A 22,394-nucleotide genomic window follows, 5' to 3' on the forward strand; every position below is an offset into this window, starting at 1 on the left:
CCCGCCTCTGCTCGAAAGACTACAAGAAGGGATCCCAGAAGATCCTTTCATCGCTCCCGCAAGTACTAACCACCTACATCTCACGTGAGACCAGCCAAACCGCCTCAAAGAGGACATCCACGACAGGCTAAGACTTCCAGATGTCAACCAGCCCCGCAAACAGGCCCATCCTCTGGATTTTGAAATCTGTCCGGAGAACAGCAGCCATTCTTTCAATCCAAGACCAAACTTGCCTGAAGGAGGTCGGCTACACCACTTCATAACCAACTGGCGCCGCATTACAACAGACCAATGGGTAATATCCATCATAACCCAGGGATACCATCTAAACTTCATCATGGTACGCCCGGATTCACCACCCAATCCACTGTGGATCCAAAAATATCACACAACCCTTCTAGAGTCAGAACTGACCACCCTACTGAGCGCCAGTGCTGTGGAAGCCGTTCCCCGGGAACAGTAGGACAGAGGGTTCTACTCCCGCTATTTTCTCATTCCAAAGAAATCAGGCGGCCTCTGCCCCATCCTAGACCTCTGCAATCTCAACAAATTTCTACACAAAGAAAAATTCAGGATGGTGTCCCTAGGCACCATGCTTCCCCTTCTGCACCAAGGAGATTGGCTCTGTTCTCTGGATCTTCAAGACGTTTATGCTCACATTCCAATATCCCCACATCATCGCAAATACCTGCATTTATAGTGGGACATCAACATTTTCAGTACCGGGTTCTGCCTTGTGGACTTGCCTCAGCATCCCGTGTATTTACAAAGTGCCTAGCAGTGGCTGCTGCCCATCTACGCAAAACCAGCATACACGTGTTTCCCTACCTGGACAACTAGCTAATCAAGAGCCAATCCAAGCAAGGAGCTTTCAAGCTCACCATCAAACTACTACATTCGTTGGGGTTTCTTATCACTTACCAGAAATCCCATTTGAATTTATCTTACCTCCTTACTTTTGTCGGAGCAGATTTAGACACCACAGTCGGAAAGACCTTCCTGCCCAACGACCGCACGGACACACTCTCCAGACTAGCTGCATCTCTGCACCCAAAGAAAACAGCCTCAGCCCTTCAATTCCTCACGTTGCTAGGCCACATGGCTTCCACGGTCCATGTGGCTCCTATGGCCAGGCTGGCCATGAGAATAACTCAGTGGACTTTGAAATATCAGTGGCTGCAAGCCACTCAACCTCTTTCATCCCAGATCCATGTAACCGACCAGCTGCGTCTCTCACTTCTCTGGTGGACAAACAAGGCCAACTTGCTAACAGGTCTAGACTTCCAGCAACCAGTTCCCCAAGTGACCTTGACCACGGACGCATCCAACGTAGATTGGGGAGCTCATGTGATCAACCTTCAAACTCAAGGGACTTGGACACAACTCGAAGCCATACGTTATGCTCTACATGCATTCCAGGACTGCCTTTCATACAAGACTGTTCTCATACAAACAGACAACACAGTTGCAATGTGATACTTGAACAAACAAGGAAGAATGGGCTTTTATCTCCTCTGCCAAGAAGCAGCGCAAATCTGGGCATAGGCTCTTGCACACTCCATGCATTTCCGGGCCACTGATCTGGCTGGAATACAAAACGTAGTAGCAGATCGCCTCAGTCAACAGTTCCATCCCCACTAGTGGTCTCTGGATCCTGTGGTCACGAGCAAAATCTTCCAACGCTGGGGTCAACCAACAACCTACCATTTGCATCAGAACTGAATCACAACGTGGGCAGATTCTGCTCCCTGCACAGGCAACAAAACACATTAGCCATGGACGCCTTTGCTCGCCCCTGGAACACAGGCCTCCTATATGCGTATCCTCCGATACCACTGATAGCCTCATGAGAACTACAACAGGACAAAGGGTCAATGATACTCATAGCCCCATAATGTCCTCGACAAATGTGATTTCTCACGCTTCTCGACCTCTCCATCCAAGAACCAATTCGCCTGGGCACAGTGCCCAATCTCATAACTCGGAACCAAGGCATGCTACGCCATCCAATCCTTCAGACCCTATCCCTCATAGCCTGGATGCTGAAAGCTTGATCCTACAACCGTTCAACCTTTCAACTGATGTCTCTCAAGTGCTTGTAGCTTCACGAAAGCCTTCCACACGAAAATCCTGTCGTTCTAAGTGGAATAGATTTACCACGTGGTGCACGCAAAAAGGAATCAACCCCTTTTCCTGCCCCACTCCATGTCTATTAGACTATCTCTGGCACCTTTCAGACTCTGGTCTCCAGACTTCCTTGGTGAGGGTACACCTCAGTGCCATGTCAGCGTACCACAAGGGAGTAGGGGATGCCCCAATAACGGCGCAACCCCTTGTGAGTCAGTTTATGATGGGCCTACTGCAACTTAAGCCCCCTCTATGGCCACCGGTTACTGAATGGGATCTAAATGGAGCTACTTACAAGACTCATGCGTTCCCCATTTGAGCCTTTGCACTCCTGCGATGTTAAATTTCTTACATGGAAAGTTCTCTTCCTAGAAGCCATTACATCTGCTCGAAGGGTCAGTGAGCTACAAGCACTTGTCACGTACCCTATACAAGGCTCCTCCATAACCGAGTGGTCCTCCGTACTCACCCTAAATTCCTTTCAAAGGTGGTAACGGACTTTCACCTGAATCAGTCTATAGTTGCAGTGGGCAAACAAACTCTCTCCAACTGGCTAGCAGACTGTATCGAATTGTGCTATGAGAAAGCAGGCCTTCCTCTCCAGAGATGAGTGAAGGCGCACGCAGTAAGAGCCATGGCAACCTCAGTAGCACACTATCGTTCAGTACCGATTGCTGAGATCTGTAAAGCTGCAACATGGAGCTCTCTTCACCACAATTGCAGCACATTACTGCCTGGACAAGGAAGGACTTCAAGACTCTGCCTTTAGCCAATCCGTCTTGAAGAACTTATTTCCAGTATAATCCCAACTCCTTCCACATCCACCTGCTGTGATTTTCAGGCTGCCTCATTTTTCCCAACAGTACACCAGTTGTTGTGCCTGTTGCACAAGTTGTATACTGTTGGTTCAATATAAATATGAGTCAGCCTGTAGCTTGCTAATCACCCACATGTGAGGACTATCATCCTGCTTGTCCTGGGAGAAAACAGAGTTACTTACCTGTAACAGGTGTTCTCCCAGGTCAGCAGGATGTAGTCCTCACAAAACCAACCTGCCACCTAGCGGATTTGGGTCAGAAACGTTTTATTATTTTATTTTTTCGCTCGCACCTTTTGCTACAAATGAGACTGAAGGGAGACCCCTGTGGCTACAGGGATTATGGCATGCTGGGCATGCTCAATGTGCTCTAGAAACTTTGACAGAAGTTTTCCGTAACAGGGCTCCATCTAATGAAGTCACCCACATGTGAGGACTACATCCTGCTGTCATGGGAGAACACCTGTTACAGGCAAGCAACTCTGCTAAATCGGCTTTAGGCGAGACCTGAATATGAAAGTAGATGTGAAGCAAAGCTGAAGACTGTGAGTGTGGCAGAGGCTGAGGCTGAAGACAGACTCAGACTACCTTTGAGGCATTGGATTAGCAAGCTACAGGCTGACTCGGTTTATCTGAGGCAGCCTAATGCAGGAGAAAGGATCAATGACATCATCAGAGAGCATGGTGAGAGGTTTTCCACCGCGGGCCCTTTAAATCTGGCACACACTAGGGAGGCCTGCGGCATTGGAGTAGACAGCAGTGTCTTGCCACATAAGGATCACCGGCAGCATTTGGGTGAGTGCAGCCACTTGCAGGGCCATTTGCGAGCGGCAAAATGTATCTTTGAACCCTGCACTTGCTTTATTGGGATATTGACAACCTGGACAATTTCTGGGGAAATATTTTTATCAATTTTTAATTAAAGTGCTGTATTGCAACCCAATAGATGATAGAAGAACTTCCTATGCTTGCGATGTGGAAAATGCAAATTCTCGACTTAGTTACAATGGAACATACATTGCATAGGACTAAATCAAAGACTTTAATATGATTTTCATAAGACTTTACAAGAGGATAATCTGTCTTTATATCCTTTGACATAATCCCAGGAAGCACATATCTTTGTACTGCAAGATAGTATATTTTGGAAAAAAATGTCTCGATTTGTCGATACTATCATCTGTGTACACTATTGTATTCCCGATTGGTGTGTTTGATCCAGATTTTGTTTTGCTGTTGAAGGGATGGGATGGATGAAAGAGAAAATGGGAAAATTCAAGTGATATCTGCTTTATCTTGTATTTGTGTTTATTTGTAATTAAAAAAAAATGTTTGGAAAAAAGGATAGCAATCAAAAGATTAAAAACATTTTTTAATCTTTATATTGAGGTATTATTGAATAATTCAGCACAATCATAATTTGTATTAGTTCTAAGATGCTGTATATTGTTCAGCACAAGATATATAGAAAACGCTGGTCTTTCACATAAAACTTCTGACCTGCCTTATATTAAATGACAAACATATATTTTGAAATTTTTACAGCTTTTCAACGAGATGGTCCAAGAACATGGTTATAATTTTGACCGATCATCACCAACATTTAGTGGTATAAAAGAGCTAGCACGGCGCTTTGCCTTAACATTTGGGCTTGATCAGGTGAAAACAAGAGAAGCAATTGCCATGTTACATAAGTAAGTAACTCATATTGTCTATATTGATTAGTTTAAATATCAGTGCCTCTTTAGTATCTACCCTTTTATAGTTCTGTATGTTTGAAAGTTGAATTCCGTTTTTAAGGCCTAGTGTTCTTGAACTCCCGTTAAAATATAAAAATAGGTTGAACTAACTCTAGTTTTGTTACTGTTACGAGCAAGCCTTGTAATAATTGTGCTTGGTAGTTTAGCTGTTTAATATTTGCCAGATCATTTGTGTTCCATGACTTCTGTATATGTGTACTGCTCAGTTGCTTTTGTGCATGTGAAATCTATTATATTACACAACACACAACAAAAGAATGTGTGGCATCAAATATACTGGACGATAACAATTTAACATCCAAAGATTACTTTTATTTTACACATGCACACTAGACAATTTGCACGAAATCCAATTCACAGTAAGCAGTTATGTAAATGCGAAGGACCCCGACATGGCCGTGTTTCGCATCAAGCTGCTTCAGGGGGACCAGAAGATTCAAAATTTGTATGTATCAAGAACAATGCATTTATTGGCAGCTGAGGCTCCCGCTGGAGAAACAAGCTTAGTGGTCAAAATAAGAGTTATTAGAATTTAATTCGTGGCAATGAAGCTCAATGTAGATCCTAGACACATTGTGGGGAAAATTGCTTCGAGGCACCCAGTGTTTCAAAAGAGGAACTTTATTCGAAAGAATAAACTGAGTGGATCTCCTAATATGGGGTAAGAAATCATAATCAGAAAGGGCACAGATGCCGGAACCGGCACGGAAGAAATTGTTGTAAACAACCCGATATCTTGGAGAATGGAAGTATTAACAACGTTGAAACTTTAAAATTTTAAACTGGACCAAGAGGTCTCCAAATGTCAAAGTGAGGGGGAAAAGTCTTCACTTTCTTACCCCACATTAGGAGATCCACTCGGTTTATTCTCTCGAATAAAGTTCCTCTTTTGAAACATCGGGTGCCTCGAAGCAATTTTCCCCACGATGTGTCCAGGATCTACATTGAGCTTCATTGCCACGAATTAAATTCTAATAACTTTTATTTTGACCACTAAGCTTGTTTCTCCAGCGGGAGCCTCAGCTGCCAATAAATGCATTGTTCTTGATACATACAAATTTTGAATCTTCCGGTCCCCCTGACGCAGCTTGATGCGAAACACGGCCATGTCGGGGTCCTTCGCATTTACATAACTGTTTACTGTGAATTGAATTTCGTGCACATTGTCTAGTGTGCATGTGTAAAATAAAAGTAATCTTTGGATGTTAAATTGTTGTTATCCAGTATATTTTATGCCACACATTCTTTTGTTGTGATTTATCTATATGTGTGTGTGTGTTTCACTCTGCCCTCCTTCAAATCTATTATATTGTCAGTATCTTCTATTTAACTTTCACCCAGAGGTTTTATGCACGTTTACTAATGTGTTTGCACTATTTAATATTGGTAAATATCTTAATCTGCCTACATATATAGATAAATGAATATGAAATACTTTTAGTAAAAGATATTGGCTTTAGTAGTTACCATACTTGAAGCTGTTTCAGTCTTTAACTTCATGCTGAATGTGAAAAAGGAACAGTGGAACTGTCTAGAATATTTAAGTTGTAGTTGCTTTTCTTATATATAAGAATAAACAGGATTTGTTGCTAAAAATGTTCAGTTGTTTTGTGGCTTTAAAATAAGTTAAGATCTGAATAGTTTGTATATCAAGACCAGAAGGTTTTTAAAATTCTATCTTGTATTTATCTTCACAAAAGTTATGTTTGTTTAAATTTGTCCTCCTCAGAGATGGCATAGAATTTGCTTTTAAAGAACCTAGTCCCCAAGGTGAAATCCATCCACCTCTAAACATGGCATTTCTGGATATTTTAAGTGAATTTTCTTCCAAATTACTGAGACAAGACAAAAAAAACAGTGTAAGTATTTTCTGCATATCTTCAGACTTTGTATTTGATTTATTTATTAAAATATTTATTATTCACCTATAGCAGACAAACTGTGCTAGGAGAATTACAATGTGTAGAATTAAAATACAAACAGTACATCAAATTAAAATACACCATTAATTAAAACATGAAAAATTCCATGAGTATTCCAAGCCACAGGACCTGCCAGGGGAAAAGCTTGACATCTGGTAACAGACAAATGAGCTGTCTTAATGGAGGGGCTTGTCAATACCATACATCCTGAAGAACGCAGTTCTGTACTAGGGGCATAACATTGTAAAAGATGCTTTAGGATACTTGGGGCCGTAACTTTTTAATACTTTAAAGGCTAACACCAGAAGCTTAAATTTTACAAGCTGTTACAGGCAGCCACTGTATTTTTATCAAGGATGGTGTAATATGAGTCTAACAGCATGCTCTGGTAATTAACTGTGCTGCCAAATTCTAAAGGCTCTGCATGGCTTTCAGACTTGAGACCAGCAACCCAACATAGAGTGAGTTACAATAATCATTTCCTAGCATGTAGCAGATGGACTCATTACAAATGGGTATAGTGTGCTCGTGCTAGCAGTTGGAGACGGATCTGACGTCAGCATGTGGTACATACACCCCTGCAGGAAGTGCAGCAACTCAGTAATTTCCGTCTCCAAAGCAGTTTGGAGCTACCTCACGCTCGCTGAGCGTTTTTCCAAATTCTAATGACTAAATTCATAGAAGAATCCTACCTGAAGACGAGCCCTGCACTCCTGCGGTGATACCCTCGGGTCCCTCCCCCAGTTGAGTTTTCCGAGGTGATTTCCGCGGTCCCTCGGAGGTTCGAGCCTCGGTCCGGTGGCCGACTCGCGGCAGGGACCTCCGTGCACCAATCACCTTCGATGCATGGTGCTGGGTTTGGGGTGGTGCCGGCTCATGCTGTGATTGCCCCCAAAGCAACCCCACAACGAAGATTGCCAATTCTCCGATTGATGCCGGGGGCCCACGATGGCCTCCACCGGTCCTGGTGCCAGTTGCTGATACATCTCAGGGATCCACGGAAAATCTGGCCACCTCTCCTGCCTCCCAGTCAGCGTTAGCAATGGCAACTTTCAGGGAGGAGCTGGAGCAGAGAGTCCATCTGGCGGTGGACCAAGCATTGCAGGCATCGGGCCTGTGGCACTGACGGTACCAATACTTGCACTTTACTTTCTGGAACTGCTGCTGGAACGTCTTCTGACATTGGTTCTGAGTCATCTCTCCTGGAGTTTCATTTTGTGACCCCTAGTTCTATTTTCTTTCCAAAGGAAAAAGTTTGAAGTCCATACATCATTGAAACCTTTTAGGTATCTGAAGGTCTGTGTCATATCTCCTCTCTTCCAGGGTATGCATATTCTGATCCTTCAGCCTCTCCTCATAGGTCTTCCGATTCAGATCCCACACCATTTTTGTCGCCCTTCTCTGGACCGCCTCCATCCTTTCTCTATCCTTTTTGAGATACGGGCTCCAGCACCGAACACAGTTCTTCCAGGTGAGGCCTCACCAAGGATCTGTAAAAGAGCATCATGACCTCCCTTTTTCTTACTGGTTATTCCTCTCTCTAATCAGCCCAACATTCTTTTGACTTTAGCTATGGCCTTATCACATTGCTTCGCCATCTTCAGATCCCCAGACACTATCACCCCAAGATCCCACTCTTGGCCCGTGTACATCAGTCTTTCACCTCCCATCATATACAGCTCTTTTGGATTACCGCATCCCAGATGCATGACTACACTTCTTGGCAGTAATCCCAGCTGCAAGTCTTCAACCACTCTTCCAGCTTTCTTAAATCACTTTTCATTCTCTCTACTCCTTCAGGTATGTCCATTCTCTTGCAGATCTTAGTGTCATCCGCAAATAGACATACTTTACCTTTTTTATTTATGCAGTTTTACAATATAATAGCAAGCATTTCCACTTGAAAGGGAAATACATGTGGTATTACAGCATTAACCAAAAACAGATAAGATGAGAAATCACAACAATGTAGAACCACATAATTATCAAGCCCACAATAAGTGATCCAAGATGTACACTATCCATGAAGAAACTCATAGTGAATCTCTGCCGGAGTCCATGACTTTGGAGAGTGACGTCTCAGCCCTAAAACAGCTTTGAGGCAGCGGGAGAGGCTTCTGTTCAAGCTGCCTTCCAGCAGGTCATCAAACACAGCTGATCGACCACCTCGCCGGCTAACAGACCTGGTAAGACCTCAACTGTTCAGTTTGGAGTGGATTTGGGACACAATACAAGTTTTGATTTCAAACATTTCAGTACAAGTGAACCTTATTTCAAACACAGTTAAAGATTTAGATAATCGGTTAAAAACTAGAGAAAGAAGTTGATGAACATAGTTTTGTGGGAATCCTTTAAAACTACTCTTGTGAGTTCTACTGATACTCAGCAAGCGTTAATTAAGGAAATTCAAGTACTTCAGCTTAAGTTAGAGAATATTGAGAACCAAATACGTGTGAAAAACTTGCGATGTATTAATTTTCCGAAAGTTCCTTTTACCTCACCCAAAGATATATGGAGGAGGTATTTATTAGAAATACTAAAAATTCCAGAAGCATCACTATCTATAATCTCCAGGATTTATTATATTCCTCAACTAAAGAAGACCCCAATGGAGAATAGTAACATGCAAGTTTTATTACCTACTGAGTTACCTAAGATGGACATCTCGGCAGTTTTGGAACAGTCAGATGAAAATTTGGCTACACCTGCCACTCTGATTATGTTCCTCTTTGACTCTGATAGGGAATGGATATTCAAAAAATATTTTATACGTCAAATTGAGCTTTTTCTAAATCATAAAGTTCAAATATTTCCTGACTCTTTTTTTATTTTATTTTTATAATTTCCAATTATACATTCATAAACCAAATGCATATACAGAAAAGGAGTATCACAAAACATAACATATAATTATGTATCGCTTATTCTAGCAAACATTTAAAGTTTACTCCTACCAAGTCCACATCCTAGAGAGAGGGGAGGAACACAGAACCTCAGTAGTATAATCAAATACATTGAAGAAGGACTTATTAGACTGATGTACAGAGATATTTTATCTTATTTTACACATTTAACAACAAGCAAATATACGGTGTTTGCCAAGTCATGTTGGAGCTACCATCCCTGGTGTTTTATTTGCCAGTAAATCCAGTACCTGTTCTGGGGTATAAAATATATAAGCATTTCCCTGGTACTTCAAAATACATTTACAAGGAAATTTTATCAAGTAATATGCTCCAATTTCTAGCACTCTGTTTTTTAAATTTAGGAATTCTTTCTTTTTCATCAGCTTAGCTCTTGATACGTCAGGGAACATACTTATTTTAAATCCCATGAATAATTCTTGACTATGTCGATATAGAGTCTCATAATCCATTCTTTGTCTGATTGTATTAGAAAAGTAACAACCATTGTAGATGGAACTAACAGCTCCTCATTTGTAGATTCCAGAATACCAGATATATTCATCAATGGAGAAGTTGGTGAGAGAACTTGTAGACCCTCTTGATTTAAGGGGCCTTTTTTAAATGGTGGAACAAAAAAAGCTTTCGATATTATTGGTAAAGCTTGTTCTGAGATTTTTAGAATTTGAATCATATATTTCTTTATCACATCCTTGGCGGATATTAAAGGTTCTTTTGGAAAGTTCAGTATCTGTAATTTTTTTCCCCTTATTAAATTTTCTAATTTTTCTACTTTGTTCGTTAAGTCCCTGTTTTCTTTAACCAAGTTCATCTGAAGGTTCTTATTGTCTTGAATTTCCTTCTTAAATGTCTGTTTTTTCACAGTTCTCAACCATGATCTTTTCTATTTTCTCTATCTGCTGTTCCAAACTTCTCTGAGCCTCTAAGACTGGGTTTATTTTCGTCTGTAAATTAATATTCAAGGTCTGTATTGCCTGCCATATTTCTTCTAACGTTATATGTTCAGGTCTTACCAGTGGAGGATGTTCCACATTCCTTAGCGAAATTTCTTCGTTGCTTGTTGCCGCTCCCAGGCCGGCTGGTATGGTGGACCATGTCCCTTCTCTTCCGGTTAAGGCCTCTGAATCGTGACTACCGTGATCAGCGGGATCACTTCCTGGACCTCGTTCTTCCTCCCAGAGCTGCTCTACCAGCCTTGCCTCAGCTGGATTTTCAGGAGCCATGCGTAATATCAGGGATAATGTTGTCTGTAGTTCTTGTAGGGTCCCGGGTTCTTCTTCCTCCCGGGAATCCTGCCGTGAATCCCCTCCACCCGAATCTCCTTCTCTCCGGATTAGGTGAGCGTCCATCAGGCCAAAGGTAACGGCTTGGGGCACGACTGCTATTTCACGCTCCTTAGCTCGGCGCTTTCACGCAGAATGTGGCATAATTTGCCGCAGGGGAAAAAATGCCGAGGAACAGTTCTCACCGAAAATCAGGCTAGTCTGCCATCTTGGCTCCTCCCCCCCTATTTCCTGACCTTTTGAGACAAATCCAGAGGAGAAGACGGCAGTTTTTACTATTGAAGCCCAAAGTGCTTGAATTAGGCTCGTTATTTGTCCTAAAATGTCCTTGCAAATGTTTGATCAAGTACCAAGGCGCTTCTTATTTGTTTTTCCACCCATCTCAATAACTTTTCTTTCAGATAAAGCTGGAGTTCAGTTTAGTTCTTCTCTGGCCTCTGGTTAATGAGCTCCTGATAGCAGTAGTCTGACCTTTCAAATAATATACTGACCCATAATCGCTAATACTTCCAATTATAATATGATTTCTTCATGGACATACTTTACCTTCTATCCCTTTTACAATGTCGCTCACAAAGATATTGAACAGAACTGGTTCCAACAGCGATCCCTGTGGCACTCCGCTTAACACGACTCTCTTTAGAGTAGGTTCCATTTACCATTACACGCTGTCTCCTATCGGTCAACCAGTTTGTAATCCACGCTACCACCTTGGCGCTCACGCCAAAGCTTCTCATTTTATTCACAAGCTGCCTATGCGGGACCGTATCAAAAGCTTTGTTGAAATCCAAGTAGATCACATTTCTCACTCTTCCTCGATCCAATTCTCTAGTCACCCAATCAAAAAAAATCAATATGATTTGTCTGACAGGACCTTCCCCTGGTGAATCCATGCTGCCTCGGGTCCAGCAACCCACCAGATTATAGTTCATTATTTCCTTCAGCAGCGTCTCCATTAATTTTCCCACCACCAATGTGAGGCTAATCGGCCTGTAGTTTCCAGCCTCCTTTCTGTTACCACTCTTGTGAAGTGGGACCACCACTGCTCTTCTCCAGTCCCATGACACCATTCCAGTTTCCAGGGATCTATTGAAAAGAAGGTCCTTCAGCAGAATTGCCAGCACATGTCTGAGCTTTCCTCAGTATCCTGGGATGTATCTCATCGTGCTCCATGGCCTTGTTCACTTTGTTTGCCTAGCTCTTCCCATACATTCTGTTCCATTAATGGAGTTTCCTCTACCCTATTCCCATTTACAATCTTGTCTACAAGCAACGGTCCTTCTCCAGCATCTTCTTTAGAGAACACTGAACTAAAGTATTTAATATTTCTGCCATTTCTTTGTCTCTCTCCACACATTGTTCCTTGTCACCTTTCAATTTCACTATACCACTACGGATCTATCTTCTTTCTCTGATGTATCTGAAAAATGTTTTGTCACCTCGCTTTACCTCTTTGGCAATCCTTTCTTCCGCTTGTCCTTTTGCTTTCCTGATTTTTCTTCGTGTTCAACAGTTTCACCAGGTATTCTTCCTTGTATTCCCCTTTTTGGGATCCTTTATACTTCTTAAATGCTGTTCTTTTTGCCTTTATTTTTTCAATCAATTCCTTTGAGAACCAGATCGATTTCTTTTTCCTCTTTTGTTTACTTTTCTAATATATAGATTAGTTATCTTTGTAATAGCTCCTTTCAGTTTGGCCCACTGTTTTCTCCTCACCCATTTTTTCCCAGGCTCCAGTTGTTTTTCCAGGAACATTCCCATTTTGACAAAATCTGTATTTGAAATTCAGAACGCGGGTCATTGTGCATCTTCTCTGTATCCTGTTTGCAATATCAAACCATACCATCTGATGGTCACTGGTGCTCAGGTGGGCACTTACTCGGACATTTGAGATATTATTCCCCCATTTGAGAGACCCAGGTCAAGTATCACACCCTCTCTCATGGGTTTCATTACCATTTGTTTGAACAGAGCTCCTTGAAAAGCATCCACTATCTCTCTGCTTCTTGTAGATTCTGCAGATGGGATGTTCCAATCCACATCCAGAAGATTAAAAATCTCTAAATAGCAATACCTTTCCCTTCTTTCCCATCTTTTGGATGTCTTTAACCAGATCTCTGTCCAGTTCTATTTTTCAGAGGCCTGTAGACCACATCGATGTAAATGGAAGCACCATTTCTTTTTGGACAGCCCATAATGCTTTTTCCTACCCCCATGTCCTTTGCATTTTAGTTGCTTGGATATTATTTCTGACATAAAGAGCTACTTCACCTTTTCTGTATTCTGTCCTTCCTAAACAGGTTATTGCCAAGTATTCCAATCATGAGACCCTGTGAATCATGTCTCTGTAACATTAACAATATCCAAATCCGCTTTCATCATTAGAGCCTGCAGATGTATTTTATTGCCCAGATTAGGAGCATTTTTATTTTTTATTTTATTTATTTAAAAGTGTTTGTATACCGTCTTTACAAACAGAGTTTAATCAAAACGGTTTACATAACTAAAATAAAAAACAAACATAAAATAGAAATTAAACTTAAAAGAAACATAAAATTATAAAAAGCGCAAAATTACAAAAAATATCCAATAAAATAAAAAAGCATCTAAAACAATAGTTAGTTTACATAAGATAAATCAATATATAATACTGTTGCGCCTTGCATGAGAGAAAGAGGTTATGTTATTTAGAGTGTGATATGTGGAAAGCAGATTGAAATAGGTGCGTTTTTAGAGATTTTTTGAAATGTTTGGAGTTGGATATGGATCTTAAAGAGTCTGGTAGTGCATTCCATAAGATTGGTCCAATGACAGAGAATGATCTTTTCCTAGTGATGTCAAGGCGGGCCTGTCGTGGTGATGGGATATCTAAAAGGTTTTTGTCCAGTGATCTTAGATGTCTAGCGGGTTTGTATATTTGGAAAATTGAGCATAAAGTAACTGAGTTAGGAGTGCTCATAGCATTCCAGCTTCTCTCCTTGGACATCTTTTTTGCCCTATTCAGTTGATTTTTGTTAATGTCTTCACCCACTTCTTGGAGATGTTGGGGGTGACATTTCAATTTCCTTTTCCCACCCCATCCTCTAGTTTAAATACCTTATGGTACATGATTTAAATTTTTTACTTAGGATCTTTTTTCCTGCCACAGACAGATGTAAGCCATCTTTGACATAGAGCCACTTACTGTTCCATACACAGCCCTAGCCCCCGGTATATTCAAAACGTTCTTCCTTACACAAGGTTTTGAGCCATGCATTTAAATTATTTATATAGCTTAGCCTATCCTCTTTTCCATGAACAGGTAACACTTCTGAAACGGCAATACTCTTCACCATGTACCTAATCTGCATGCCCAGCGTCTGGGCATCTCTCTTTGCAGGTATTCCTGAATTCAAAAGGCTTCTTGAATTCGTTAAGTGAACTTTTTCCTAGCGTGTAGCAAATGGACTCAGGACCAATGGGTATAGTGTACTCCTGCTAGCAGTTGGAGACGGATCAGATTTCAATCTGACGTCAGCCCCTAGTACATATACCCCTGCAGGAAGTGCAGCTCTTCAGTATTTTCCGTCTCCATAGCAGTTAGGGACTATCTGCACGCTCTCAAATGTTAGATCAAATTCAAAGAAGAAAATCCTAAATTGAAAGAAGAAAACCTACCTGAAGACGAGCCCTGCTCTCCTGCGGTGATACCCTCAGGTCCCTCCCCCAGTTGAGATTCATGAGGTGATTTCCTTGGTCCCTCAGAGGTGAGCCTCGGTCCGGCGGCCGAATCGCGGCGAGGACCTAGCCCCTGATCCTTCGGGCACAGCTGAGAGGCAGCGGGTGCACCCTCGAGCGCGGCGGTGAAGGTATTTGCCCTCTCCCCCTGCAGCCGGAGACCATCCGGGACGAAACCGGGAAGCACCGAAGACAAGGTAAGGTAGAAATCTTTTACTTGAATCCAGTCTCCGAGGATCAAGGAGGAGCACAGGTCACCGACCGGGACCAGTGCCACTGGGTTGATCTGCCCTAGCAGGGCCAGGTCCCGGCTGTTCCATGAGTCTGCCCACGTGGAGACTCTCCGAGGGGGTCGCCATATTGCCCGTGTGCTCGCCGTTGCCATCTTGGCCTACTCACCGCGCCGTTCACCTCCGAGTGCACATCTCCGAGTCAGGCGCACAAAGCACTTGTGCGCATAGACTTACGCGCGCATAACTTGCACTCACAGAGCCGAGCGCATATCTATGGCACAGCCGCACGCACAACTTACACGCTCATTTTAAGCGCACCGGAGCGCATAAGATTTACGCGCCGAAAGCCATGGCACCCCCAGGAACAGAAATTAAAGCGCAAGGCCTCTGCCCAGCATGTCACATCAGAGCCGCACAAAGCGAGGAGGCAGATGCCCTGTGCACGCAGTGCGAGGAGGCCCTGGGAGATCCAGCTCAGGGCCAGTCCCACCCAGGGCCGAGTTCTAGCTCCTCAGGGGGCATCCCAGACCCAGCCAGGGGGACCCCCCCCACAGACAGGGACCCCCAAGGAACCAGCGCCCTCGGCTTTGATCCAGCATCCATATCATGGGTGGAGTTCTTCAAGGGGATTCACGCCTTTGTTCAAATGCAAACTGAACCTCTTGCTGCCCAGCCACATGCTCCACCGGAGGACCCACATACTCCAGGCCCTTCAGGACCTAGGCACAGGCTCCCATTACCCAGAAGCCCCACCTATGGGGACTCGGACATCTCTGAGGAGGAAGCCTCACCGAACCATGAGACGCTTCTTCACAAAAGACGAGCTCCCGGACCTGGTCAATCAATGTCTGATGGAGCTCGCTATCCCGGGCCCAGGTACTTCGGGGGAACCTAAACTGAACCCCTGCTGGAGGGTCTTCAACAGACTTCTCGCCATTCCCCTCTGTTACAAGCAGCACAACAGCTGATTGACCTGGAATGGAATGCTCCGGAGTCCGCATTCAAAGGGGGACGAGCCTTGGCAGCCCTGTACCCCTGGACCCAGCAACCAAAGATCTTCTTGCATGCCCAAGAGTGGATGCCATGGTCTGTGCAGTCTATAAGCACACCACTATCCCGGTGGAGGGAGGAGCTGCACTCAAGGATGCACATGACCGACGTCTGGAGTCCATCCTCAAACAGTCATCGCCGCTATGTCTCTACAAATTGCGGCCTGCTGTACCATGGTGACACGTGCCTGCCTATCACAAACCAGGAACACCCCGGGAGAAGACATGGAACCAGCAGTATCATTCCTAGTGGACGCTGCCTCCGACCTAGTGCACACAGCGGCCAGAGGAGTGTCATCTGCGGTGGCTGCCAGGAGGCAACGCTGGCTCCGAAGCTGGTCGGCCGATGCATCTTCCAAAACGCGCCTCACAAGGATGCCCTTCAAAGGATCCCTCCTGTTTGGCAGCGAACTAGAGAAACTGGCTGACAAATAGGGTGAGCCCCCATTGCCGCGACTGCCGGAAGATAAGACGAAGGGAAACCAGCGTCCCTTCCCCAGGTTCGCAGCGCTTCAATCCTTACAGGAACAACTATCAAGCGCCCCGCCCTACGGGCAGGAACCAGTCCTTTTGGACCAAGCACCACAAGAGGGGGAGCCATCTCGGGTACCGGCCCCAGCCGCACCCCACAATGAGATTCAGCCAACCCATCCAAGGGAAGAAGCCATAGGGGGGCAGACTAGCCCTATTCTACCGCAGATGGGTCGAGATAACCTCGGACAAGTGGGTCCTAACCATCATTCGGGAGGGGTACTACCTGGATTTCCTATGAACCCCTCCGGACAAGTACGTGGAGTCCCCCTGCCACGACCCAAGAGGGCGGCAGTGGAAGCTAGACTGTCCAGGCTACTGGCCCTCGAGGCCATAACCCCAGTACCTCCACAGGAAATAAATACTGGCCATTATTCCATTTATTTTATCGTTCCCAAGAAAGAGGGAACATTCAGGCCCATCCTGGATCTCAAGTCTGTCAACCGCCACCTCAGGATCCCTTGCTTCCGCATGGAAACCCTACGATCCGTTATAAGGGCGATACAACCAGGAGAGTTTCTCACATCCCTGGATCTTTCGGAGGCCTACCTGCACATCCCCATTCATCAGGAACATCAACGCTACCTACGCTTCAAAGTCCTGAACCGTCACTACCAGTTCTGGGCACTACCCTTCGGGTTAGCCACAGCACCCCGGACGTTCACCAAGGTAATAGTGGTGGTGGCGGCAACACTGAGGAAGGAAGGAATCCTCGTTCACCCTTACCTGGACGATTGGCTGATCAGAGCAAAGTCACCGGAGGAAAACTGCCAAGCAATCAGCAGAGTCATATCTCTCCTGGAAAGCCTAGGATGGGTAGTCAACACAAACAAAAGTTCCCTACAGCCCTCACAGTCGCTGGAATACCTAGGAGTCCAATTCGACACCAAAGAGGACAAGGTCAGCCTGACCCCCACAAGGAGATCAAAATTTTGGAACCGGCTGCAAACCTTGCTGAACAATCCTCGTCCCACAGCATGGGATTACCTGCAAGTCCTCGGGCTGATGGCATCCACCCTGGAAGTTGTGCCATGGGCGCGAGCCCACATGAGGCCCCTACAGCTCTCACTCCTATCACGGTGGAGCCCATGGTCCCAGAACTACACCGTACGTCTATCACTCCCGGGCAGAGTTCGGACCCAGCTACGGTGGTGGCTGCAGGCCAGCCACATGAGCCGGGGATCAAAACTATCCTCCCCAACCTGGACTCTACTCACCACAGATGCCAGTCTAGGAGGATGGGGGAGCACACTGCGAGGAGCTTAACCGCCCAAGGGCAGTGGAACGCAGAACAGGCGGGATGGAACATCAACCGCCTAGAAGCGTGAGCAGTCAGACTAGCCTGCCTGCGGTTCGTCCACAGACTTCGAAACAAAGGTGTCAGAGTAATGTCGGACAATGCCACGACAGTGGCCTACCTCAACCGGCAGGGGGGAACCAGAAGCCAGCAGGTGTCCCTAGAAATAGACCCCCTGATGACGTGGGCGGAAGCAAACCTCCAGGAGATCTCCGCCGTCCACATCGCCGGGAAAGACAACATCACGGCAGACTTCCTCAGCAGGGAAAGTCATCTAGACCCAGGAGAATGGAGGCTGTCGTCCGCAGTCTTCAAGATTATAGTGAATCGGTGGGGGACACCGGACATGGACCTTCTGGCAAACAGATCCAATGCCCAAGTATCCAGATACTTCAGCCGCAGGCGGGAACCGAAGTCCCAAGGGATCGATGCCCTGGTACAGCCCTGGCCCCCAGGGACTCTACTATACGCCTTCCCGCCGTGGCCCCTACTGGGCGCAATCATTCACAAGATACACCTACACAAGAGACTAGTTCTTCTGGTGGCTCCGGACTAGCCAAGAAGACCCTGGTATGCAGACATGAGAAGACTGCTGGCAGGGAACCCCCTACCTCTGCCCCCACACAGGGACCTGCTACAACAAGGTCCGATCCTCCATGAGGGCCCAGCTCAATTCTCTCTTACGGTCTGGCCATTGAGAAGGCTCACCTGAGAGAGAGCGGATACTCAGGGGCGGTAATCGCCACTCTCCTCCGAGCACGCAAGTTTTCCACATCACTAATGTACATAAGGATCTGGAGATTATTTGAAGCCTGGTGCGAAGACCACAACATCAAGCCACGCTCAATTAAAGTTCCCATGATCCTGGAATTCTTAGAGAATGGACTACAGAAGGGTCTGTCCCTCAACTCCATCAAGGTACAGGTGGCCGCATTGTCATGCTATGGCTCCAAGAGCGAGGGCGACAGCATAGCCTTTCACCCGGACGTGTCACGCTTCCTGAAAGGAGTCAAACACATTCGCCTACCACTAAAGTGGCCGGTACCTCTGTGGAATCTAAATCTAGTTTTGGACTTCCTAGCGGGAACCGCCTTCAGACCCCTCCGAGGCCTGTCCCTCTGCCTGTTATCCTTAAAGACGGTGTTTTTGCTGGCGGTGTGTTCAGCCCACCACATATCAGAACTACAAGCACTGTCCTGCCCTGAGCCGTTCCTCAGGCTCACCCCGGGGTCCATCCAACTACGCACGGTTCCCTCCTTCCCCAAAGTGGTCTCACACTTCCATCTTAACCAGACCATCTCGCTACCAACGACGGATGGCTTGAAGAATTCGGAAGAAGCCCATAGTCTCCACCACCTCAACATCGGCAAACTCATATCCAGATACCTGGAAATGTCCAAACCCGTACGAAAAATGGACCACCTTTTCGTCCTTCACAGCGGAAAGAGACAAGGGAAGTGGCCTCACAGGCAACCATCACCCACTGGATCAAGGAATTCATCAAGGCAGCCTACGTAGAAGCGGGCAAGCCACCACCTCTACAGGTCAAGGCCCATTCTACCAGAGCCCAGGCAGTATCCTGGGCAGAAACTAGAATGCTGTCACCTGCTGAGATCTGCAGGGTGGCTACATGGTCCTCCATCCATACCTTCTCCAGATTCTACTGTCTGGACGTTCAGGCTCGGGAGGACACGGCATTTGCAAGGGCAATACTAAGTGGGTTACGGGCAGCCTCCCACCCGGTTCAGGAGTAGCTTTTATACATCCCATTGGTCCTGAGTCCAACTGCTACACGCTAGGAAATGGAGAAATTACTTACCTGATAATTTCGTTTTCCTTAGTGTAGACAGATGGACTCAGCATCCCAACCTTGGCTGCCTTCATGCATGGTCTTCAAATGATTCAAGGGTAAGCCATGTTTTTTCATTTACCTAGGGCATCCACCCTGCCGGGTGTCGACGCTTTCTGGTTGAGTACACTGGCGGTCTCCGGCTATAGTCAATCAACCAGTTCAAGTTAATCAAGTTGAACGTTTAACCAAGTATGAAGTTATCCAAGTTAACCAGATTATTAAGTTAATCAGTCAGTCAGTCACACATATATCCACAATGCTTTTCGAGGAGAATACTGAAGAGCTGCACTTCCTGCAGGGGTATATGTACTAGGGGCTGACGTCAGATTGAAATCTGATCCGTCTCCAACTGCTAGCAGGAGTACACTATACCCATTGGTCCTGAGTTATCTGTCTACACTAAGGAAAACGAAATTATCAGGTAAGTAATTTCTCCATTACTGTTTAATATATATTTGTGCCTAGTATAGAAGTTGTGTATAATTGCATAATTGTGTGTCTTGGTTTTTAGGAGGGGGCAGATTTTAACTGAAACCAAAAAGTGTGCAATCTAGACTGCACATATAGAAAAAATAAACCCTTTACTTCTGGCCCTGTACCTAGTGGGGGTGGGGCTAATTGGATTTGCCTGGCCATAAGACTAATGTGTTGAGGAAGAACAGTCTTCTGACTGCAGATATTCCTATTCATGAGATTTCCTACTTTTACTATTTAATATTTATTTGAGCCTAGTACAGAAGTATATCACCACATAATTAAACAAAAAAATGCATGCAATAAAATACTATAAAAATGTAACACACCTTCTTACCCATGACAGTCATTCAATATAAAGCATGTTCAATCCATAGAAATATCAGTGGTCATATTCAAAAAATTTGAGCTGTTCAAATGAATATTTGATTTGTTTTTCCTGGGAGATAAACCTGATAGCCAATAGAGAAATTACTTCATATAAAACATTAAGAATTGAGAAACATTTCCAGTATTCTCAATGCATTCAGTCCTTGGTTACAGAGCAGAGTATTTTTTATTAACAAACAGAGGGATAGCTTCATTCATCATTTATCTGGAAACCTGAAACGTTTGGAAATGGGCAGTTTCCAAAAGAAATCTTCAAGCTATTTATTTGCCAGGGAGAGAAAATAGGATAGCAGACAAATTAAGTCGTCAATTGCTGCTGCACAAATGGTCATTTGACAATCAAATAACACAGGATCTGTTCCAGCTCTGGAGTATCCTGGTCATAGATCTATTTACAATACCATTAAACAAACTTCCAACATACTGCTCCAGGAAGTCAGTGCAAGACAGTCTGGCAGGAGATGCCTTCTCATTCCTGTTGAATCTAGGACTGCTATATGTTTTTCCTCCTAATTCCACTAATAGCCAAAGCACTGCAGAAGTTAAGAAGGGAAAAAGGTCAGGGCATCACCAAGTTTAGTTTCCTTGGCTAGAACACCTATCTGTGGAACATCCAGTAGTAATGTGCATATTTATGCAAATTTTCCAGTAACTTCAAGAAAAACATCTTGAGAAGCAAAAACTAGACATAAAAAGCAGTTTTAGTTACAAGTATAGATCAGTAGTAACATAAAGGGAGCATAAGAACATAAGTTCACTTAGAGAATAGCCACTGCCATTAGCAATGGTAACATGGAATAGACTTTTTTTGGGTACTTGCCAGGTAAACAAATTAACCTTGATTAAAGTACTGTCCACCTTCTGTTCCTCAAATTTAGTTTCTAAGATTGTAATACGTTCTTTACAATCAGTAAACTCAGATCACATTTAAAACATTTCTTTTCTGCCACTTTTAAACCCACTGACAATGGAGCAATCTGCCTACATAATGTCTTACCCAAGTTCACAATGGCTAGCAAATTCTTTCCAAGGTGAATTCAGCTGGTCTTTTAAGGTAAAAACCTCCAGTAGCCCAAGTTGTTGGCTCCAGGAGTTCAGCCAACAAAGTACCACTAGCCATTTCAGAGGGAGTAGTGACTCTCCACTCACCCTCTCCGTCAGTTTTCAGCTCCTTGCTGCAGTTGCAGACCCAAATGTAGGTCTGAGGAGATCTCAATAACCCCTTCACAACTCTGTACCAGCTATTCCTTCAGTGTCTCCTTCCTGTAGTTGCAGTCCAAAGAAATCTTCGTTTCCCATGGTAGCTGACGACGCATCTGTGCTTCTTTCAGCAGCTGGATCAAGCAGTGATCTCAAAGCTCTGGAGATAGTGGCATTAAGGTCCAGGGGATGATAAATATGATGATAATAGGGAGATACATATAGTACCTGAATGTAATCCGCTTTGATGTACACTGTGAAGTGCCGAAAAGCAGAATATAAAAATCAAAATAAAATAAATGATAATGGAGGTGCAAACCAATCTTCTTCCCTTGACAGTTTCTTCAAGGTTGACATCCCAAACTGGTTGATGGGTCCCAATGAATAGGGTATTTCAGGCACTGTAGGGTATGTCTGGTGCTTCCCTGGAGGAAGTTCTTAAAGAAAAAAGAGAGAAGAAGAAAATACAACTGTGCACTGCTCTCTTGAAGCTGCCGTCTTGTATCCTTTGCCTGCATGTTCCCATTCTTGATCACACAGAGTGAGGACAGTCTTTTACATCCCAGTCTTGGATAGTTGACTGACATGTTGAAAGCAAACTAATATTTTCTCTACAGTTGCTTTCTGATCTGGTCAAAATTCTTACAACTTCAAATGGAAAAAGTGTACTCGCTTGTGCTTGCTTTGGAACAAGCCTTTTTCTCACAGGACAAGCAGGATGGTAGTCCTCACATATGGGTGACGACATCAGGATGGAGCCCAATCACGGAACACTTTTGTAAAAGTTTCTAGAACTTTGACTGGCATCTACTGGGCAT

General features: G+C 44.5%; 1 protein-coding gene across 1 annotated transcript in view; it reads left to right on the forward strand.

Annotated features, from left to right (window-relative positions):
- Window positions 1-22,394, forward strand: part of STAG2 (stromal antigen 2) — a 1,172,735-nt gene that overhangs the window by 997,297 nt on the left and 153,044 nt on the right. Inside the window, 3 exon segments of the mRNA XM_029607875.1 lie at window positions 4,490-4,638; window positions 6,434-6,563; window positions 18,798-18,802. Coding sequence (XP_029463735.1) covers window positions 4,490-4,638; window positions 6,434-6,563; window positions 18,798-18,802 — 284 coding nt within the window.

The sequence above is a fragment of the Rhinatrema bivittatum genome, chromosome 6 (genome assembly GCF_901001135.1).
Source record: "Rhinatrema bivittatum chromosome 6, aRhiBiv1.1, whole genome shotgun sequence".
NCBI classification, from domain to species: Eukaryota; Metazoa; Chordata; class Amphibia; order Gymnophiona; family Rhinatrematidae; genus Rhinatrema; species Rhinatrema bivittatum.